The 24,453-nt window shown below is 41.4% G+C and overlaps 1 protein-coding gene across 1 annotated transcript in view; it reads left to right on the top strand.

Annotated features, from left to right (window-relative positions):
- KDM4C (lysine demethylase 4C) overlaps positions 1–24,453 on the top strand; it is a 1,488,570-nt gene that overhangs the window by 1,257,829 nt on the left and 206,288 nt on the right. Inside the window, exon 18 of the mRNA XM_053702565.1 lies at positions 6,790–6,898. Within this exon, the coding sequence (XP_053558540.1) occupies positions 6,790–6,898 (109 nt within the window). The remainder of the gene's footprint in view (positions 1–6,789; positions 6,899–24,453) is intronic.

Consider the following 24,453-nt stretch of genomic DNA (forward strand, 5'->3'; position numbering starts at 1 on the left):
AAGTTTAAACTAATTACACCTAATCTAAGCCCCCTAATAAAATAATAAAGCCCCCCAAAATAAAAAAAATGCCCTACCCTATCCTAAATTACCAAGTAACCAGCTCTTTTACCAGCCCTTAAAAAGGCTTTTTGGGGGCATTGCCACAAAGTAATGAGTTCTTTTACCTGTAAAAAAAATACAACCCCCCCCAACATTAAAACCCACCACCCACATACCCCTACTCTAACCCACCCAAACCCCCCTTAAATAAATTTAACACTAACCCCCTGAAGATCATCCTACCTTGAGCCGCGTTCACCCAGCCGGGCCGAAGTCTTCATCCGATGGGGCAGAAGAGGACATCCAGACCGGCAGAAGTCTTCATCCTATCCGGGCAGAAGAGGACATCCGGATCGGCAGACATCTTCATCCAAGCGGCATCTTCTATCATCCATCCGACGAGGAGCGGCTCCATCTTCAAGACCAGCCGATCGGAATTAAGGTAGGAAAAATTAAGGTAGGAAAAATCCTATTGGCTGATGCAATCAGCCAATCAGATTGAACGTCAATCTGATTGGCTGATTGCATCAGCCAATCATATGTTTCCTACCTTAATTCCGATTGGCTGATAGAATCCTATCAGCCAATCGGAATTCGAGGGATGCCATCTTGGATGACATCATTTAAAGGACCAGGCATTCGTCGTTAGTCCGTCGGCCAGGAAGGATGCTCCGCGCCGGAGGTCTTGAAGATGGAGCCGCTCCTCGTCGGATGGATGAAGATAGAAGATGCCGCTTGGATGAAGATGTCTGCCGGTCCGGATGTCCTCTTCTGCCCGGATAGGATGAAGACTTCTGTCGGTCTGGATGTCCTCTTCTGCCCCATCGGATGAAGACTTCGGCCCGGCTGGGTGAACACGGCTCAAGGTAGGATGATCTTCAGGGGGTTAGTGTTAGGTTTATTTAAGGGGGGTTTGGGTGGGTTAGAGTAAGGGTATGTGGGTGGTGGGTTTTAACGTTGGGGGGGTTGTATTTTTTTACAGGTAAAAGAGCTGATTACTTTGGGGCAATGCCCCGCAAAAAGCCCTTTGAAGGGCTGGTAAAAGAGCTGGTTACTTGGTAATTTAGAATAGGGTAGGGCATTTTTTTATTTTGGGGGGCTTTATTATTTTATTAGGGGGCTTAGATTAGGTGTAATTAGTTTAAACTTCTTGTAATTCTTTTTTATTTTCTGTAATTTAGTGTTTGTTTTTTTTTGTACTATAGTTTAGTTTATTTAATGTAATTGTAGGTAATTTATTTAATGATAGTGTAGTGTTAGGTTTAATTGTAACTTAGGTTAGGATTTATTTTACAGGTAATTTTGTAATTATTTTAACTAGGTAGCTATTAAATAGTTATTAACTATTTAATAGCTATTGTACCTAGTTAAAATAAATACAAAGTTGCCTGTAAAATTAATATAAATCCTAAAATAGCTACAATATAATTATTAGTTATATTGTAGCTATCTTAGGGTTTCTTTTATAGGTAAGTCTTTAGTTTTAAATAGGAATAATTTAGTTAATAATAGTAATTTTTATTTAAAATTATTAAAATAATATTTAAGTTAGGGGGGGTTAGGGTTAGTGTTAGACTTAGGTTTAGGGGTTAATAATTTTAATATAGGTGGCGGCGGTATTGGGGGGGCAGGATAGGGGTTAATAAGTTTAATATAGGTGGCGGCGAGGTCCTGGAGCGGTGGTTTAGGGGTTAAATAATTTAGTTGCAGCGGGGTCCGGTATCTGCAGGATAGGGGTTAATTAGTTTATTTAGGTGGCGGCGGTATAGGGGGCGGCAGATTAGGGGTTAATATGTATAATGTAGGTGGCGGCGGGGTCCGGGAGCGGCGGTTTAGGGGGTAATACATTTATTTAGTTGCGGCGGTGTAGGGGGGGCAGATTAGGGGTGTTTAGACTCGGGGTACATGTTAGGGTGTTAGGTGCAGACGCTTCCCCTAGGAATCAATTAGATCGAGCAGCAGCGAACATGAGCTTTCGCTATGGTCAGACTCCCATTGATTCCTATGGGATCGCGGCGGATTGAAATCCAGGTAAGCTGGCCCGGAATAGTGGCGAGCGTACCTGCTAGTAGTTTGATAACTACCAAAAGTAGTCAGATTGTGCTGAACTTGCGTTCAGAACATCTGTAGTTACATAAGCATCGATCTGTGTCGGACTGAGTCCAGCGGATCGAAGTTTACGTCACTAGATTCTACTTTTGCCGGGCAGTAGGGGTTGATAACTAAGGCGAATCAGCCTCGCCACAAATACGCTGCGGAATTCCAGCGAATTTGCGGTTGACGGCTTGATAACTAGAGGCCAATATATCAAGAATGTCACCCTGGGATGCCAAACCTAAATACTGTAGGCCACAATGTTGACTGCCCACACTAAAGCAAAGTGAAATGGCTATGTTTAAAGCCTTTTGGTGCTTTTTAACCCCCAACATGTATTATTTATGTTTACGTCAGCTGAGGTTGGGGGAAATCGTGCTCCTCTTCCACTTTAAATGGCTCAGATGTTACATGCATTCATACGTGGATGAGAAATGTTGGTGAGCGCAAATTAGGATATTTGGGGGAGATGTATGAGATTAAAGCCAAATATGTTGTTCCCCAGATTGAAGTGCCAGCTAATAATGTTGGTTTCTTTTGTCTCAAACTGTTTTTAATCTAGTGTTGGACCCTCGTTATAGAGGATGAGAGACTACATATCTACTTAATTACTATATGGGATGTCTGGCATCAGTTGAATAGTTATTTTATCCTTTGTACATTTACCGTATTCTACTGTTTTCTGTGATTTCTTTTTGAAGCTTGTTTGAAACTCCAGTAACAATAATTAGTTTTGCTCTTTGTAGGCCAACCTTCCATTATAAAATATGTCTAGATGCCGTTTTGTTCCTGTTATTTTCAATACAAAGGCATATTATTTACTCCTGTTTATTTTGGTTTAACAAAACATGCATTTCTTTTGAGATGCACTATGTCACATACTTATTGGAGCTAATGAAACTCCTTTGTCAATGTCGCTGTGCACCTTATCATACCCCAGCGTATTGCCTTTATTAGTTCTAAAAGAATATCATGACTTCTTAATCTCTCTAGTTTAGTAAAAACCCAGAAATAGTTTGGCAAATAATTAATGTTTTAGAAGTTATTTAAGAAAACAAATCTGCTCCTCTCTTCTGAACAGATGCACCAGCTATTTTTGCATCAAGAACCAGTTATTTCTAAATTGTGTTTTCTTGTTAAATTATATAATTTAGCTTTTTCATTGCGACCAGTGTTATGTACCTTAAAGAAAAGAAGAATGCTGGTTATAAGAACCACATTCCGCAAGTAATATTTAACAAAGAAATGCAAAAGATAATGAATTTAGTTTTGTTTTAGGACATTTGCATTATTATTATTGCATTCATTGTTTTAAATATACACATCCATGAGCTCTAAAACATTGTCATACACACAGAATTTGTTTTAGAGATGCATACAATGTTTGATGATTTGGGGATACCTCTGGTATAAGAAAATTCAGCCTACTTCCGAACAAGTTGGAATAGTGTGCCCTAGAAAAAAGTATTTAACTCAAAAGAAAATGGATCATACAATAGCTTCATATGCTACGTATAAAAAGTCTACACACCCTTATGAAATTGCATGTTTTTGAAATGTAAAGACAGAAATAACAACAAAATAAATGTCAGACTTTTTAAATCTGTAATGGGATCTTCCAACAAACAAAAATCCAGAGGGGGGAAAAATAGTTAAGTATTAGGAACATTTAAAAAAATAATGGGGGCTTTAGCAGCATTCACAGTAAACCAATCTAAATCATTCCTGTAGGTAAATAGCATACACCTGCCATCAATGAAAGGGATTCTGATTAAACCCAGATTAAAGTAAGATGTTGCTGTAGGATTAGCTTTAATGTTTGGGGTTGCATCGTCAGTGGCGTCACTAGGGTTGGTGTCACTGGGTGCGGTACGTTATGGTGTCACCCCCCCCTCCCCCCAGAAAGCAGACACACACAAACACAAAAACACAGGCACACACACATACAAACACTCAGACACACTTAAAAACACACTCAGATGCACACACAAACACTCGGAAACACACTCAGACACACGCACAGAAACACTCAGACACACACACACAAAAGCACTCAGACACACACACACACAAAAACACTCAGACACACACACATGTAAACTGCACTGCATTAATTATAAAGCTCATGCCTAGAGATGCTCCCTGGCTCAGCAGAGCATTAAATGAAAGATAAACAGAGCACTCTAAAAATAAATCACTAAAGAAAAGGTTTAGGCGCGCAAACTATGAAAATTCTGCTCTCTGACTCTGTTCCAAGTCTGTCAGTGCACAGCCCCGGGCCGCGTGTCTACCGCTTCTTATGGCCAAGCACCTCTGCTCTCTGCCCACCCCAAGACCCCCACCTGCCCTCCCCTCCTACCTCTTCAGTGTGAACTTAGTGTACCGTAACTGTACCGGTCTGGTGGGCATCATAAGTGGCTCCTTCGCTTTAGAGACAGTGTCAGACAGTCATGCGGTCAGGTGCCAGGCATCCCCCTCATGATTTCCCAGTTCCCGATTAGAGAGACAGCACAGCAGTGAGTGACTCCACTGCTCCACACGCCACTGAGCAGTGAGCACAGATAGGCAGGTGGAGGAGCAAAGTACAAACAAGCAAAAGCAGTCAGGAAAACTATTTGTGGAAATTGCAGCGCTGGCTCAAAAAAATGAAGTGTCTACAACTTCCCCAGTCCCACTAATGTTCACAAATGCTGGCCCCTCTAATAAAAAAATATATGCATCTCTACATTGTATTTCCTTGAATTTCAATAAAATTTAAAAAAAAAAAAAAAACCCTGGAGGGTGTCACCCAGGTGTGGCCCGCACCCCCCTACTGATCTCACTGTGCATTGTACTGGTACAACCATGGTCTAAAAAGACTTGACAAGGAAATTGTGAGAGCTAATTGTTGAAAAGTACTAATCAGAAGAGGGATATAAACAATATAATCATTAGGTGGAGACATTGTGAAGATCAGGACGATCCTCCAAAGTTGATGAGAGGACTAGGAGAAAACTTAGGGAGGCTACCAAGAGGTCAACAACAACACTGAAGGTGCTACATGAATTTCTGGCAGGTCATTACTTGCATGTGACCACCATCTCTCGTATTCAGCACTTGTCTGGGCTATGGGGTAAGGTGGCAAGATGGAAACTCTTTCATACAAAAAGAAAATTATGCCAAAAGATTAATTCAGTTGCCCCAAACATGCAGGAAAGAGGTGTGACGAGACAAAGGTTGAACTTTTCAGCCTAAATTGTAAAATATATATTTGGTACAAAGCCAATAAAGCTCATTATCCAAGGAACACTGTACAAAATGTGAAGCATGGTGGTGGTAGCATTATGTTTTGGGGCTGCTTCTCTTTAGCTGGGTTAGGGGCTCTTGTCAAGATAGATGTAATAATGAATAGCTCCAAATATCAAGATATTTTGGCATAAAACCTGCTGGCCACTTTCAGAAAGCTGAAAATGAAGAGGAATTTCACATTCCAACATCACAATGACCTAAAGCACACATCCAAATCTTTCAAGGCATGGCTTTAGAAAAGGAAAAAAGTATTTGAATGGCCCAGTCAGAGTATAGACCTTAATCCCATTGAAAACCTGTCGAAAGAGAATTTCTTGCAATTTGGAGGAACTTGAACTTTTTTTGCAAATTCTAAAATCCAGATGTGCAAAGTTAATAGAGACTTATTCACAAAGACTTACTGCTGTAATAAAACACAAAAGGTGTTTCCACAAAATATTAGTTGGAGTGGGGTGTGCAGACGTATGCAATTAGGGGTTGCAGGGTTGTTGTTTTTTTAATAAATGTTCCTAATAGTGAACTATTTGCATTTCAAAAACCTGCAATCTCTTAAGCGTGTGTAGACTTTTTATATCCACTGTATGTGTTGCATGTGTTTAACTCTTGCAAAACAGTTAAAAAATAGTTTGTCGACTTCAGAGCAGCAATGCACTACTTGAACCTAGCAGAAAACATCTGGTAAGCTAATGGCAAGTAGCATGTGTGTAGCCACCAATCACCAGCTAGGTCCAAGTAGTGCATGGCTGCTTCTGCGCCTACCTAGTTATGCTTTTTAACAAAGGTTGAGTGTATTGCTTTATTATCATACCTATGGCCAACACCTACTACTCATTACTCAACTGTTTTAGTGCATTTCAACTTCCCATTGTTGTGTATGTTTTGAAAAGCAAAGTAAAGTATATTACTTCTTTCCTCTGTATAACAGTTTGAAAAAGTAACAGCTAACTTATTTCACATTGAAATAACCTCATAGCTTCATTGTAAATGTGCTATTTGTTCAGACAAGGAGGTTCTGCTCTATGGGCTTGTGATAGCTACTGCCGCTCTGTCATTTAGCAAGAATACATAAAGACGAGCATTTTATTACACACACTTTTCAAAAAAAGTATTGTTTGAAGACGAGTCATTTATGCAAGATGATATGAAAAGCTTGTTTTGTGTACATGAAACTCCACTGTCAAACTACATAAGATTGAAGTAAACATTCTTAGAACCTGGATTTTTCTTATATTTGACTCTTCTTATGCTGTCATTTTTTTCTGTTATTGGTACAATATGTTTATATTTCTATATTTATAGTAGATTTATTGTTTTTCTTTTAATTAACTATAATTAACTTATAATTTATTTATTTTTTTCCCTCAGATGGGCACATGTAATTTGTGCTCTTGCAATTCCAGAAGTTAGATTTAAGAATGTTACCGAGAGATCACCAATAGATACCAGCAAAATTCCACCTGAAAGGCTTAAGTTGGTAAGTAAGACTGGGGCTGCTGGGTACTAACTAGTAGTGCTCTCTCTGAGGCCTATGGTGGCTTTGGCCATGCTAGATTTAAAGAGACATAGTACAAAAATTACTTGCTCTAATTCTGTGAATTTTTCACAAAAGGGTTAAACGCATAGTTGTAGTTAAAATGCCCCTAGAGAGCCACAGAACACTGCTGATCCCAAGTAGATACAGCTGACGAGACAATTTGTGGTCGCTAGGCCCAGCTGTGCGACTACCACTGATGATTGGCTCAGCATCTGTATCCGCTGCAGAAAATCAATTAGAGTGTGTTGTTTTTGCACTATAATGTCCATTTAAACATTTTGAGTTATGTTTGTGTTTTCATCATCATTTGAGGGACAGGGAAGCAATATAAAATGAGTTTTGCACTTTGGTAACAGTTTCTAATTATTTATTTTTTACCGATATATAATGATCAGTTAATAATGGCTTTGGTCTATACTAATCTGCCATATTTAGCAGTGATAGAAAAAAATAATACATACCAGTGTACTATAGTGTTTTCTTTGCTGCTTAATTTATTTGCACATAAGTAATAATTTTTAATATTCTTCAGTAATCATGAACCAACATATTCTATTACATAAAATATACAAGAAATATTAACTTTCTAGGTTAGCCCTTGCTTATGAGAACTTAAAATTAGTAGATGATTGGTTGAAACAAAGTGATAAAGAAAAATATTTTTTTGTAAATGGTTAATAAGTCAACCAAGCTGTTTAAATAATATTCAAACTTGAATTAAGTAGTTAACAACAACTTATGTTGCACCTTCTTATAACTGTATTGACACAAAAGCTTTGCTTACAAAAATTATTTTCCTTACATCATTGTCATATTTTTTAAATTGTATACGTTAACCTGTATAGGTCATGGAATTTAGGGTCTGGTATAAGTCTTTGGAGACTCAAATGAGGACTTTTTGATCAACCCTTGATCTATCATTCTCTCTTTAAAGTCAGTGCAAGTAGCTTTGTTATGAGAATTTAGATTAAAGGGACATTTAACTTCTTGAGATTTAAATATAAAAACCTCTATTTAACATGGGCCGGACAGACAGTAATATGCTGCCCGCGTTTATCATTGCACACAAGCGGAGTGTGCAATGCCGCTCCCTGCTCGTGCATGGTTGTCAATAAACCCCAGTCGGAAAAGTAAGGATTGTGGAACGCCACTTTACAGTTGCCGTAGAGGGTTAAGAAGCAGCAGTCTGATGACCCCTGCTTCTTAACTCTCATCTACAGGCTTGCAAGATTGAGCCTGCAGCCGAGAGTTAAGAAGCAGTTGTCAAAGCGGTTTTCGCAGCTTCTTAAATGGATCCAACATTGTTTAGTTATGTGTAGTGTAACAACTTTACATTTCATTTTTTATTATATATTTTGACACCATTTCATGTAAATTAGCTCTGCAAATGGCCAAAAGTATGTGTACACCCCTATTAATTATTGAGTTTAGATTTTTCAGCCACACCTTTACTAACAGTTTCATAACCTCCAGCACATAGCCATAAAATCTCCACAGGCAAACATTGGTAGAGCATTGAGTTGTACTGAAGACTTCAAACATATTATTTCTCCAACATTGGTGTGTCCGGTCCACGGAGTCATCCATAACTTGTGGGAATATTCTCTTCCCCAACAGGAAATGGCAAAGAGCACAGCAAAAGCTGTCCATATAGTCCCTCCTAGGCTCCGCCCACCCCAGTCATTCTCTTTGCCGCTGAACAAGCAGCATCTCCACGGAGATGGTGAAGAGTATGTGGTGTTTAGTTGTAGTTTTTTATTCTACTATCAAGAGTTTGTTATTTTAAAATAGTGCTGGTATGTACTATTTACTCTGAAACAGAAAAAGATGAAGAGTTCTGTTTGTGAGAGGAATATGATTTTAGCAGCAGTAACTAAAATCGTTTGCTGTTTCCACATAGGACTGTTGAGATGAGATAACTTCAGTTGGGGGAAACAGTTGGCAGACTTTTCTGCTTAAGGTATGACTAGCCATATTTCTAACAAGACTGAGTAATGCTGGAAGGCTGTCATTTTCCCCATCATGGGGACCGGTAAGCCATTTTCTTAGTCTCAAACAGAATAAAGGGCTTAATATGGGCTATAAAACTGGTAGACACTTTTATGGGCTAGATCGATTGCTTTATTTGGGCATTTTATACAGCTTGAAGTTGAAATTCACACTTTATAACTTTGGGGAACGTTTTTTTAGGCACTGGTTTAGACACCTTCCCAGTCAGGAAGGGCCTTCTATGTAGTAGACAGAGCCTCATTTTCGCGCCATTACTGCGCAGTTACTTTTGAGAGCAGGACATGCAGCTGCTTGTGTGTGGGTCTGGAAGTGGTTGAAAAGGTTTCTAGAAGGCTTCATTTGGTGTATACCCCCCTGGGTTTGGTAAAGTCGCAGCAAAGGCTGTAGCTGGGACTGTAGAGGGGTTAAAATTGTAAACGGCTCCGGTTTCGTCATTTTTTTCGTCATTTTAAGGGTTAAAGGTCTGAAATTTGGGGTGCAATGCTTTGAATGCTTTGAATGCACCCCAATTTAAGACACTGTGGTGAAAATTTGGTTAAAATTGAACAATTCCTTCATAGTTTTTCACATATTCAGTAAAAAAGTGTGCCCTGTTTAAAATTTAAAGAGACAGTAACGGTTTTGTTTTAAAATGGTTTTTGTATTTTATTGACAAGTTTAAGCCTGTTTAACATGTCTGTGCCTTCAGATAAACTATGTTCTGTATTTATGGAAGCCAATGTGTCTCCCCCTTCAAAATTGTGTGATAATTGTGCCATAGCGTCCAAACAAAGTAAGGACAGTACTGCCACAGATAGTAAAGTTGCCCAAGATGATTCATCAGATGAAGGGAGTAGACATAGTTCTACATCATCTCCTTCTGTGTCTACACCAGTTTTGCCCACGCAGGAGACCCCTAGTACTTCTAGCGCGCCAATGCTTGTTACTATGCAACAATTGACGGCAGTAATGGATAACTCCATAGCAAATATTTTATCCAAAATGCCTGCATTTCAGAGAAAGCGCGATTGCTCTGTTTTAAACACTGTAGAGCAGGAGGGCGCTGATGATAATTGCTCTGTCATACCCTCACACCAATCTGAAGTGGCCATGAGGGAGGTTTTGTCAGATGGGGAAATTTCTGATTCAGGTAGAATTTCTCAACAGGCAGAACCTGATGTTGTGACATTTAAATTTAAATTAGAGCATCTCCGCGCACTGCTTAAGGAGGTGCTATCTACTCTGGATGATTGTGACAACCTGGTCATTCCAGAAAAATTGTGCAAGATGGACAAGTTCCTAGAGGTTCCGGTGCACCCCGACGCTTTTCCTATACCCAAGCGGGTGGCGGACATAGTGAATAAGGAGTGGGAGAAGCCCGGCATACCTTTTGTCCCCCCTCCTATATTTAAGAAATTATTTCCTATGGTCGACCCCAGAAAGGACTTATGGCAGACAGTCCCTAAGGTCGAGGGGGCAGTTTCTACACTAGCTAAGCGCACTACTATTCCTATCGAGGATAATTGTGCTTTCAAAGATTCTATGGATAAAAAATTGGAGGGTTTGCTTAAAAAGATTTTTGTACAGCAAGGTTACCTCCTGCAACCTATTTCGTGCATTATTCCTGTCACTACAGCAGCGTGGTTCTGGTTCGAGGAACTAGAAAAGTCGCTCAGTAGAGAGACTCCGTATGAGGAGGTTATGGACAGAATTCACGCACTTAAGTTAGCTAATTCCTTTATTTTAGATGCCGCTTTGCAGTTAGCTAGATTAGGTGCGAAAAATTCAGGGTTTGCAATTGTGGCGCGCAGAGCGCTCTGGCTAAAGTCTTGGTCAGCGGATGTATCTTCCAAGACAAAGTTGCTTAATATCCCTTTCAAGGGTAAAACCCTTTTTTGGCCAGAATTGAAAGAGATTATCTCAGACATCACTGGGGGTAAGGGCCACGCCCTCCCACAAGATAGGCCTTTCAAGGCCAAGAATAAGTCTAATTTTCGTTCCTTTCGCAATTTCAGGAACGGACCGGCCTCCAACTCTGCAGCCTCTAGACAAGAGAGTAATGCTTCACAAACCAAACCAGCTTGGAAACCGATGCAAGGCTGGAACAAGGGTAAGCAGGCCAAGAAGCCTGCTGCTGCTACCAAAACAGCATGTAGGAGTAGCCCCCGATCCGGGACCGGATCTAGTAGGGGGCAGACTCTCTCTCTTCGCTCAGGCTTGGGCAAGAGATGTTCAGGATCCCTGGGCACTCGAAATAGTTTCTCAGGGTTATCTTCTGGAATTCAAGGAACTACCCCCAAGGGGAAGGTTCCACATGTCTCACTTATCTTCAAACCAAATAAAGAGACAGGCATTCTTACATTGTGTAGAAGACCTGTTAAAAATGGGAGTGATACACCCAGTTCCAACTGTGGAACAAGGAATGGGGTTTTACTCAAATCTGTTTGTAGTTCCCAAAAAAGAGGGAACTTTCAGACCAATTCTGGATTTAAAGATTCTAAGCAAATTTCTCAGAGTGCCATCGTTCAAAATGGAAACTATTCGAACGATTTTACCTTCAATCCAGGAGGGTCAATTTATGACTACCGTGGATCTAAAGGATGCGTATCTACATATTCCTATCCACAAAGATCATCATCAGTTCCTAAGGTTCGCCTTTCTGGACAAACATTACCAGTTTGTGGCTCTCCCATTCGGGCTAGCCACTGCTCCAAGGATTTTCACAAAGGTACTCGGGTCCCTTCTAGCGGTTCTAAGACCAAGGGGCATTGCAGTGGCACCTTACTTGGACGACATTCTGATACAAGCGTCGTATCTTTCAAAGGCAAAGGCTCACACAGACATCGTTCTGGCCTTTCTCAGATCTCACGGGTGGAAGGTGAACATAGAAAAGAGTTCCCTGTCTCCGTCGACAAGAGTTCCTTTCTTGGGGACAATAATAGATTCTTTAGAAATGAATATTTTCCTGACAGATGTCAGAAAGTCAAAACTTCTAAATGCTTGTCAAGTTCTTCACTCTGTTCCACGACCTTCCATAGCTCAGTGCATGGAAGTAGTAGGGTTGATGGTTGCAGCAATGGACATAGTTCCTTTTGCGCGAATTCATCTAAGACCATTACAACTGTGCATGCTGAAACAGTGGAATGGGGACTATACAGACTTGTCTCCAGTGATTCAAGTAGATCAGAAGACCAGAGACTCACTCCATTGGTGGCTAACCCAGGATCACCTGTCCCAGGGAATGAGCTTCCGCAGACCAGAGTGGGTCATCGTCACGACCGACGCTGGGGCGCGGTCTGGGACTCCCTGAAAGCTCAGGGTCTATGGTCTCGGGAAGAGTCTCTTCTCCCGATAAACATTCTGGAACTGAGAGTGATATTTAATACTCTCAGGGCTTGGCCTCAACTAGCAAAGGCCAGATTCATAAGATTCCAATCAGACAACATGACGACTGTTGCTTACATCAACCATCAGGGGGGAACAAGGAGTTCCCTGGCGATGAGAGAAGTGACCAAAATCATAAAATGGGCAGAGGATCACTCCTGCCACCTATCTGCAATCCACATCCCAGGAGTGGAAAACTGGGAGGCGGATTATCTGAGTCGTCAGACATTCCAACCGGGGGAGTGGGAACTCCATCCGGAGATATTTGCCCAGTTGACTCAATTATGGGGCATTCCAGACATGGATCTGATGGCGTCTTGTCAGAACTTCAAGGTTCCTTGCTACGGGTCCAGATCCAGGGATCCCAAGGCGACTCTAGTGGATGCATATGTGTTTCCACCGTTTCCTCTCATTCCCAGGCTGGTAGCCAGGATCAAACAGGAGAGGGCCTCAGTGATCTTGATAGCTCCTGCGTAGCCACGCAGGACATGGTATGCAGACCTGGTGAATATGTCATCGGCTCCACCATTGAAGCTACCTTTGAGACAGGATCTTCTAGTACAGGGTCCATTCGAACATCCAAATCTAGTTTCCCTCCAGCTGACGGCTTGGAAATTGAACACTTGATTTTATCTAAGCGTGGGTTTTCGGATTCTGTGATAGATACTCTGGTACAAGCCAGAAAACCTGTAACTAGAAAAATTTACCATAAAATATGGAAAATATATATCTGTTAGTGTGAATCCAAGGGATTCTCATGGAGTAAGATCAAAATTCCTAGGATCCTTTCTTTTCTTCAAGAAGGTTTGGATAAGGGATTATCAGCGAGTTCTCTAAAGGGACAGATTTCTGCTTTATCTGTCTTGTTACACAAACGACTGGCAGCTGTGCCAGATGTTCAAGCTTTTGTTCAGGCTTTGGTCAGGATCAAGCCAGTTTACAGACCTTTGACTCCTCCCTGGAGTCTGAATTTAGTTCTTTCAGTTCTTCAAGGGGTTCCGTTTGAACCTCTACATTCCATAGATATCAAGATGTTATCTTGGAAAGTTCTGTTTTTGGTTGCTATTTCTTCTGCTAGAAGAGTTTCTGAGTTATCTGCTCTGCAGTGTAATCCGCCCTATCTGGTGTTCCATTCAGATAAGGTTGTTTTGCGTACTAAACCTGGTTTCCTTCCAAAGGTTGTTTCCAACAAGAATATTAACCAGGAAATAGTTGTGCCTTCTTTGTGTCCGAATCCAGTTTCAAAGAAGGAACGTTTGTTACACAATTTAGATGTGGTTCGTGCTTTAAAGTTCTATATAGAAGCAACAAAGGATTTCAGACAAACGTCTTCTCTGTTTGTCATTTATTCTGGCAAGAGGAGAGGTCAAAAAGCTACTGCTACCTCTCTTTCCTTTTGGCTGAAAAGCATCATCCGATTGGCTTATGAGACTGCCGGACGGCAGCCTCCCGAACGCATCACAGCTCACTCTACTAGGGCTGTGGCTTCCACATGGGCCTTCAAGAACGAGGCTTCTGTTGATCAGATATGTAAGGCAGCGACTTGGTCTTCCCTGCACACTTTTGCCAAATTCTACAAATTTGATACTTTTGCTTCTTCGGAGGCTATTTTTGGGAGAAAGGTTTTGCAAGCCGTGGTGCCTTTCCGTTTAGGTAACCTGATTGGCTCCCTCCCTTCATCCGTGTCCTAAAGCTTTGGTATTGGTTCCCACAAGTTATGGATGACGCCGTGGACCGGACACACCAATGTTGGAGAAAACAGAATTTATGCTTACCTGATAAATTACTTTCTCCAACGGTGTGTCCGGTCCACGGCCCGCCCTGGTTTTTTAATCAGGTTTGATGTATTTATTTCTTTAACTACAGTCACCACGGCACCCTATAGTTTCTCCAGTTTTTCTCCTGTCCGTCGGTCGAATGACGGGGTGGGCGGAGCCTAGGAGGGACTATATGGACAGCTTTTGCTGTGCTCTTTGCCATTTCCTGTTGGGGAAGAGAATATTCCCACAAGTTATGGATAACGCCGTGGACCGGAGACACCGTTGGAGAAAGTAATTTATCAGGTAAGCATACATTTTTTGCACAAATCAGTTTGTTAAATGTCTGCCCTACTAGATCTGCGCCTGTCAACTATAAGTGTTCTTATTGGGAAGGGAAAGTATCTAGGATCAACAACAGTCCTGTCACAGAGTAGTAGACCACACAAACTCACAAAGAGGGCCATCAAGTGCGGAAGATCATCTGTTGCATCACTCACTACAGAGTTTCAAACGGCCTCTGGAAGCAACATCAGCACAAGAACTCAGTGTTAGTAGGTTCACAAAATAGGTTTGCATGGCCAAACAGCTGTACACAAGCCTCATATCAACATGCACAATGCGAAGCGTTGGCTGACATGGTGTAAACCATGTCTCCACTGGACTCTGGAGCACTGGAAACATGTTCCCTAGAGTTATGAATAACACTTCACTAACTGTGGAACTATGATGGAAGAATCTGGGTGTTAAACTAATACTTTTTTTATGATAGCTAGACCTATCATTATAATAGCATCTGATTAGGATTAGTAAAAAATATTTACATTAATATAAAAACTATTGTCTGCATAAATAGACAAACAATTATACTTTTCTTTTTCATGATGTACCGAGTCCACGGATTCATCCTTACTTGTGGGATATTATCCTTCCTAACAGGAAGTGGCAAAGGGAGCACCACAGCAGAGCTGTCTATATAGCTGCCCCCTTAACTCAACCCCCCAGTCATTCTCTTTGCCGGTTTTAAGCAGGAAGGGTAAAGTGAAAGAGGTGTTAAGCTGTTAGTTTTATTTTATCTACAATCAAGAGTTTATTATTTTAAAATGGTACCGGTGTTGTGCTATTTACTCTCAGGCAGGACATAGATGAAGATTTCTGCCTGGAGGATTATGATCTTAGCATTTGTAACTAAGGTCCACTGCTGTTCCCACAGAAGCTGAGAAGTACAGGAAAACTTCAGTGTGAGGAACGGTTTCCTGCTATACAGCAATGAGGTATGTTCAGTCATATTTTCTGCAGAGACTGTGTTAACTCAGAAAGGCTGACAGTATCCCCATAAGGGGAAGGGGAAGCAGTAATCCTAGTGTTATAAGAGGTTTTACTAGCTTGCATAAAGGGCTAATTTTTTGGGCACTCAGTTTGTATATGAGAGATTGGGACAAACGTTTGTGTGTTCTGGGAGTAACGTTTTTTATTTTGATGGGACATTTGCTTGAGGGTTCTTTTGGCATTATTTGGGGTTGTTATAACCCACATGGCTTTCAGACAAGGTTTGATAGATTTGTGTAGGCCCCAGCAACATCGAGTGCGGTGGGCGGGGCCTATTTTCACGCCTCAGTTGCGCATTTAGTCAGTACAGACAAGCAGCAAGCAACTTCTCCAGAGGTCCTGATATTCTTCTAAAGGCCTAATCGAAGCTTTAACCTAATATTATCGTTCCCTAAGGGCAGGTAGGGTCACAGCAGAGCTGTGGCAAGGTACTAATAGGGGTTTTAACCGGTTTTAGACAATTTTCAATCCGTTTTTTTCATTTGGGGGTTTATTACTTATTTACTTGTGGTGCAATCCTTCTAAAGCTTAGTGGGTACACTTAAAATTTCGGAAAATTTGAAGCAATTTTAACCTGTTTTGCAGTTTATGTATGCCTTTTTTTCTCTTAAAGGCACAGTACCGTTTTTGCAAATTGTGTTTTTTTCATTAAATAAAGTGTTTTCCAAGCTTACTTGCCTCATTACTAGCCTGTTAAACATGTCTGACACTGAGGAAACTCATTGCTCAATTTGTTTAGAAGCCATTGTGGAACCCCCTCTTAGAATGTGTCCCACTTGTACTGATATGTCTATAAATTGCAAACAGCATATTTTTTCTTATAAAAATTTGGCATTAGATAATTCTCAGACAGAAGGAAATCAGGTTTTGTCATCTAGTTCTCCCCAAGTGTCACAACCAGTAACGCCTGCACAAGCGACACCAAGTACTTCTAGTGCGTCTAATTCTTTCACCTTGCAAGATATGGCTTCAGTTATGAATACTACCCTCACAGAGGTTTTATCTAAACTGCCAGGGTTGCAAGGGAAGCGCAGTAGCTCTGGGTTAAGAACAAATGCTGAGCCTTCTGACACTTTAGTAACCATATCCGATATTCCCTCACAATGTTCTGAGGTAGGGATGAAGTCATTGCTGTCTGAGGGAGAGATTTCTGATTCAGGAAAGATGTTCCCTCAGACAGATTCAGATATGACAGCATTTAAATTTAAGCTAGAGCACCTCCGCTTATTGCTCAGGGAGGTTTTATCGACTCTGGATAATTGTGACCCTATTGTAGTTCCAGAGAAATTGTGTAAAATGGACAAATATTTAGAGGTTCCTGTTTACACTGATGTTTTTCCGGTCCCTAAGAGGATTTCGGACATAGTTACTAAGGAGTGGGATAGACCAGGTATTCCGTTCGCTCCCCCTCCTGTTTTTAAGAAAATGTTTCCCATTTCTGACACCATAAAGGACTCAAGGCAGACGGTCCCTAAGGTGGAGGGAGCTATTTCTACTCTGGCTAAGCGTACAACTATACCTATTGAAGACAGTTGTTCTTTCATTGATCCTATGGATAAAAAATTAGAGGGTCTCCTAAAGAAATATTTTGTTCATAAAGATTTTCTTCTTCAACCTATAGCCTGCATTGTTCCTGTAACCACTGCGGCTGCCTTTTGGTTTGAGGCTCTAGAAGAGGCTCTTCAGATGGAGACCCCACTAGATGATATTCTGGACAGAATTAAGGCTCTTAAGTTAGCTAATTCTTTTATTACAGACGCCGCTTTTAATCTTGCTAAGTTAGCAGCAAAGAATTCAGGTTTTGCCATTTTAGCGTGTAGAGCGTTATGGCTTAAGTCCTGGTCAGCTGATGTGTCATCTAAATCTAAGCTTTTGTCCATCCCTTTCAAAGGTAAGACCCTATTCTGGCCTGCACTGAAAGAGATCATTTCAGACATTACTGTAGGGAAGGGTCATACCCTCCCTCAAGATAAGTCAAATAAGACAGGGACCAAACAAAATAATTTTCGTTCCTTTTGAAACTTCAAGAGTGGTCCCACTTCCTCTTCCGCAAAGCAAGAGGGGAACTTTGCTCAATCTAAGCCAACCTGGAGACCTAATCAGGCTTGGAACAAGGGTAAACAGGCCAAAAAACCTGCTGCTGCCACTAAGTCAGCATGAAGGGGTAGCCCCTGATCTGGGACCGGATCTAGTAGGGGGCAGACTCTCTCTCTTTGCTCAGGCCTGGGCAAGAGACGTTCAGGATTCCTGGGCAGTAGAAATTGTAACCCAGGGATACCTTCTAGATTTCAAGGATTCTCCTCCAAGGGGGAGGTTCCATCTTTCTCAATTGTCTGTAAACCCGACAAAAAGAGAGGTGTTCTTACGCTGGGTAGAAGACCTTTTTACTATGGGAGTGATCTGCCCAGTTCCAAGCAGGGGCAGGGGTTCTACTCTAATCTGTTTGTGGTTCCCAAAAAAGAGGGAACTTTCAGACCTATTTTGGATCTCAAGATCCTAAACCAATTAGGTCAAGATGGAGACTATTCGGACTATCTTACCATTGATCCAGGAGGGTCAATATATGACCACCGTGGACTTAAAGGATGCGTATCTACACATTCCTATCCACAAAGATCATCACCAGTTCCTCAGGTTCGCCTTTCTGGACAAGCATTATCAGTTTGTGGCTCTTCCTTTCGGGTTGGCCACGGCGCCACGAATCTTCACAAAGGTGCTAGGGTCCCTTCTGGCGGTTCTAAGACCGCGTGGCATAGCAGTGGCGCCTTATCTAGACAACATTTTAATTCAAGCGTCGACTTTCCAACTAGCCAAGTCTCACACAGACTTAGTGTTGGCTTTTCTAAGATCTCACGGGTGGAAGGTGAACGTAAAAAAAGAGTTCTCTTTCCCCCCTCACAAGAGTTTCATTTCTAGGGACTCTGATAGACTCGGTGGACATGAACATTTTTCTGACGGAGATCAAAGATTTTGTCCACCTGCCGAGCTCTTCATTCCATTCCTCGGCCGTCAGTGGTTCAGTGTATGGAGCTAATCGGTCTAATGGTAGCGGCAATGGACATAGTTCCGTTTGCTCACTTGCATCTCAGACCACTGCAACTATGCATGCTCAATCAGTGGAATGGGGATTATGTGGATTTATCTCCTCAGATAAATCTGGATCAAGAGACCAGGGACTCTCTTCTTTGGTGGCTGTCACAGGATCATCTGTCCCAGGGAATGTGTTTCCGCAGGCCAGATTGGGTTATAGTGACAACAGACGCCAGCCTTCTGGGCTGGGGTGCGGTCTGGAATTCCCTGAAAGCACAGGGTTTGTGGACTCGGGAGGAGGCTCTCCTACCGATAAATATTCTGGAATTAAGAGTGATATTCAATGCTCTCCAGGCATGGCCTCAGCTGGCTTCGGCCAGATTCATCAGGTTTCAGTCGGACAACATCACGACTGTGGCTTATATCAATCATCAGGGTGGAACAAAGAGTTCCTTAGCAATGATAGAAGTCTCAAGGATAATCCAATGGGCAGAGGCTCACTCTTGCCATCTGTCAGTGATCTATATCCCAGGAGTAGAGAACTGGGAGGCAGATTTTCTAAGTCGTCAGACTTTCATCCGGGGGAGTGGGAACTCCATCCGGAGGTGTTTGCTCAACTGGTTCGGCTATGGGGCACACCAGAATTGGATCTGATTGCGTCTCGTTAGAATGCCAAACTTCCTCGTTACGGATCCAGGTCAAGGGATCCTCAAGCAGTACTGATAGATGCTCTAGCAGTACCCTGGTCGTTCAACCTGGCTTATGTGTTTCCACCATTTCCTCTCCTTCCTCATTTGATTGCCAGAATCAAACAGGAGAGAGCTTCGGTGATATTGATAGCTCCTGCGTGGCCACGTAGGATTTGGTATGCAGACCTGGTGGACATGTTATCTATGCCACCATGGACTCTGTCACTGAGACGGGACCTTCTCATTCAAGGTCCGTTCAAGCATCCAAATTTAATTTCTCTGCAATTGACTGCTTGGAGATGGAACGCTTGATTCTATCAAAGCAGGGTTTCTCTGAGTCGGTCATAGATACCTTGATTCAGGCTTGAAAGCCTGTTACCAGGAAAATCTATCATAAGATATGGCGCAAATATATTTTTTGATGCGAATCCAAAGGCTACTCCTGGAGTAAAATCAGGATTCCTAGGATTTTGTCTTTTCTCCAAGAGGAATTGGAGAAAGGATTGTCAACTAGTTCCCTAAAAGGACAGATATCTGCTCTGTCTATTTTGTTGCACCAGCGTCTGGCAGATGTTCCAGACGTTCGGGCTTTTTGTCAGGCTTTAGCTAGAATTAAGCCTGTGTTTAAACCTGTTGCTCCGCCATGGAGTCTAAATTTAGTTCTTAAAGTTCTTCAGTGGGTTCCATTTGAACCCATGCATTCCATAGATTAAGCTTTTATCTTAGAAAGTTTTGTTCCTAGTTGCTATCTCTTCAGCTCGAAGAGTTTCTGAACTATCTGCATTACAATGTGATTCTAATATAAACAGAGAGAGAGATGCACTCAGCTGAGACAGAACAAATGCTGGAAAAACTTCCGTGCCTGTTCATTTTTGGGTGCCACTCAGGGTGCATACTCTTGTAGCACACTATGCCCCTTCACAGAGAAAAAATATCCTGTAGCATATCAGTCTGACCCTGCCCAATGACAGCCCAGCACCGAAATACCAGGCAATTCTTCTCTGAACAAGAGAAACAACAACCCCAGATGATCGTTTCGGCCTTCTGTGGGCCTCGTCAGTGAGGTGCAGTCGCATCTCTCTAAGGGCATGTGTGCAAGGAGTCCACGTCTGGTTTCCCCTTTTACTCTTAGGGAGAACCAAGAGCAATTTACATAAATATAAAAAGAGAGAGAGATGCACTCAGCTGAGACAGTTCTCGGTAGGAAGAGGATGAGGATGTTCCGCTCCGGAGGTCTTGAAGATGGAGCCGCTCCTCGTCAGATGGATGAAGATAGAAGATGCCGCTTGGATGAAGATGTCTGCCGGTCCGGATGTCCTCTTCTGCCCGGATAGGATGAAGACTTCTGCCGCTCCGGATGTCTTCTTTTGGTCCATCGGTGCTCGGCTGAGTGAAGACGACTCAAGGTAGGGAGATCTTCAGGGGGGTAGTGTTAGGTTTATTTAAGGGGGGTTTGGGTTAGAGTAGGGGTATGTGGGTGGTGGGTTGTAATGTTGGGGGGTGGTATTGTGTTTTTTTTTTACAGGCAAAAGAGCTGATTTCTTTGGGGCATGCCCCGCAAAAAGCCCTTTTAAGGGCTGGTAAGGTAATAGAGCTGTTAACTATTTTAATTTAGAATAGGGTAAGGAATTTTTTTATTTTGGGGGGCTTTGTTATTTTATTAGGGGGCTTAGAGTAGGTGTAATTAGCTTAAAATTCATGTAATCTTTTTTTATTTTTTGTAATTTAGTGTTTTTTTTTGTTAATTAATTGATTTAATTTATTTATTGATAGTGTAGTGTTAGGTTTAATTGTAACTTAGGTTAGGATGTATTTTACATGTAATTTGGTAATTATTTTAACTAGGTAGCTATTAAATAGTAAATAACTATTTAATAGCTATTTTACCTAGTTAAAATAAATACAAATTTGCCTGTAAAATAAATATAAATCCTAATATAGCTACAATATAATTATTCGTTATATTGTAGCTATATTAGGGTTTATTTTACAGGTAAGTATTTAGTTTTAAATAGGAAGACTTTAGTTAATAATATTTAATTTATTTCGTTAGATTTAATTTATATTTAACTTAGGGCGGTGTTAGGGTTAGGGTTAGACTTAGCTTTACGGGTTAATACATTTATTAGAGTAGCGGCGAGGTCCGGTCGGCAGATTAGGGGTTATTACTTGAAGTTAGGTGTCGGCGATGTTAGGGAGGGCAGATTAGGGGTTAATACTATTTATTATAGGGTTTGTGAGGCGGTTTAAGGGTTTATACATTTATTAGCGTAGCGGCGAGGGCCGGTCGGCAGATTAGGGGTTAATAAGTGTAGGTAGGTGGCGGCGACGTTGGGGGGCAGATTAGGGGTTAATAAATATAATGTAGGTGTTGGCGATGTTAGGGGCAGCAGATTAGGGCTACATAGGGATAATGTAGGTGGCGGCGGTGTGCGTTCGGCAGATTAGGGGTTAAAAAAATGTATTATAGTGGCAGCGATGTGGGGGGACCTCGGTTTAGGGGTACATAGGTAGTTTATGTCTCAGAGGGAAGTTTGCCCAATACTCGTCACTTAGTGGGGTCCTTCTGATTTTACTCCTGAATTTAAAATCAGCATGTATAAAATTGTGACAGATTTTTTGGCGGCAATCTCCAAACCAAGTAAGTGTACATCTGGAGATTTATCTCAGTCTCATGTGGTTAATGTGCAGAATCCTTCCCCTCAACCCCAAGTTCCTGCACTCTTACAGAGCTCTGACTATGAGGATGCAAATAAATCTAGATCTGATTGGGAAGTGTCATCAGATGAACAGGAGCCTGTGCCTAATCCTGAATATGACAATGCCTTTAGATTTAAGGTGGAGCTTATCCACAATTTATTGCAGGAGGTATTAAAAATTCTAGAAATTTCTGAGAAAAACACTGCTAAAAACAAGCCTGTTAATCCATTAAATATTGTTTTCAATGTCCCACCAAAACTTCCACAGGCGTTTCAGGTCCCTGATTTGGTCTCTGACTATATTGCTAAGGAATGGAAAAAACAGGCGTACCTTTCGCCCCTTCCACAAGATGTTAGGAAAATTTACCTATTTCAGAACAGAATGTGGAAGTGTGGGAAACAATCCCCAAGGTTGATGGTGCTATTTCCATTTTCACCAAACGTATGACTATCCCTATAGAGGATAGCACTTCATTTAGAGACCCAATGAACCACAAATTAGAGTTCTTCTTAAGAAAAATCTTACTTCAAACAGGCCTTTTACTTAGACCGGCTGTTTTTCTCACCTGTGTGACTGCAGCACGAACACTATGGTGTGACTCCGTAGCCAAAATTGTAATGGACAATTCCTCTACAGAGAATTTACAAAACTGCATTAAAGCCCTCGAAAGAAAGATTCTATTTGATTAAGACTTGGACTCTATTATTAAGACAGTCACTGGTGGGAAAGGAACTTTTCTTCCTCAGGATAAACAATCCAAAGGAAAGAACAGAAGAGAAAATCAGTTTCGTTCCTTTAACTCCTCAGAAGGCCAAAATTCCTCCTCTTGTCAGAAACCTGAGCCCTCCAAGTTAGCCTGTAAGCCTGGATCTTCGAGGTAAAAGAACAAGCAATCCAAAAAGTCCAACAACACCACTAAATATGCAAAAAGATGCGGCCCCCAAACCAGAATGTTCTGGAAGGGGGAAGACTGAGTCTCTTTCAGGAGGCCTGGTGCAGTTCAGTCTGGGACTCCTGGGTTCGAAACATAATGTTCAGGGTTATTGGATAGACTTAAAGTCCAGACCTCCTTGAGGGTGATTCCTTCTGTCTCATGTTCCCAAACTTCAGTCAACGGCGGCTGTCTTTCTTCAGTGTGTTTGGGAATTAGAGGATATGGGGGTAATTATTCCAGTACCTGTATCTCAACAGGGTCCAAGGTTTTACTTCAATCAGTTTATTTTCCCAAAGAAGGAAAGGACCTACACCCCTGTTTTAGACCTAAAGACATTAAACATGTTTGGCAGGGTTCCCACTTTCAAGATGTAAACCATTCGCACAATCTTGCCCTTAATTCAACAGGTTCATTTTATGACTACAATAGACCTCAAGGATGCATACCTGCACAACATCCCCATCCACAGGGATCACTATCAGTTCCTGAGGTTTGCTTATATGGACAAACATTAAGTAGCTCAGTGCATGGAGGTAGTGGGTCATATGGTAGCCTCTTCAGACGCAGTTCCTTTTGCCCACTTTCACTTATGTCCCCTTCAACTATCCATGCTCAATCAGTGGTCAAATAATTATCTACACCTAGAACAACAAATAGCTCTGGATACATCCGTCAGACAATCTCTGTTTTGGTGGACACAAAGTCCTTTATCCATCATAGGGCCTACCAGACATACATCTGATGGCTTCACACTTAAATCACAAACTTCCAAAGTACTGTGCAAGATCAAGAAATCCAAGTGCTGACATGGTATATTCCTTGGTATGCCCATGGGAATTCTATCTTGCATGCCTGTTTCCTCCATTTGTTCTTCTTCCGAGAGTCATTGTTTAGATCAAACAGGAGTTATCATCAGTAATATGAATTGCTCCAGCCTGGCCAAGAGGTCCTCTTTTCCATCAGGATCTCAAATATCTAAATTTGATTGCATGGAGGTTGAATGCTTAGTTTTGAGACATAGAGGATTTTCAGACTTTGTAATTGATACTCTGATGCAGGCTGGGAAACCTGTGACCCAAAGGATTTACCACAAAATCTGGAAAGCATATTTTGTGTGGTGCTCCTCTAAGGGATTTTCTTAGTCTTTTGGATCCTGAGAATTCTTCAGTTCTTACAAGATGACCTTGAAAAGGATTCATCAGCTAGTTTCCTGAAGAGTTAAATTTCATCTTTATATTTTCTTTTTCATGGGAAGTTGGCTAAACTTCCTAAAGTTCAGAACTTTGTTCAGGCGTTAGAATTTGGCCAGTTTTAAGACCTATTTCTCCTCCCTGGAATTTGAAACTAGTTTTTTCAGTACTTCAGAGTCCTCCCTTTGAATAAACGCACTCCATAGACATAAAACTGGAAGGTGCTTTTCTTATTAGCTATCTCTACTGCCAGAAGAGTTTTTGAGTTGTCCTTGTTATCCTATGATCCTCCATTTTTGATATTTCACAATGATAAGACTGTACTGCGTACTAAATATGATTTTCTTCTAAAGTGAGTTCAAGTGATAAAATCAATCAAGAAATTGTTGTCCCTTCTCTTTGTCCAGACCCTACTAACTCTAAGGAAAGATTGTTACATAATCTGGACATAGTTAGAACTATGAAATTCTATCTCCAAACGACTAAAGAGTTT

This window comes from Bombina bombina, chromosome 2 (genome assembly GCF_027579735.1).
Source record: "Bombina bombina isolate aBomBom1 chromosome 2, aBomBom1.pri, whole genome shotgun sequence".
Lineage (NCBI taxonomy): Eukaryota > Metazoa > Chordata > Amphibia > Anura > Bombinatoridae > Bombina > Bombina bombina.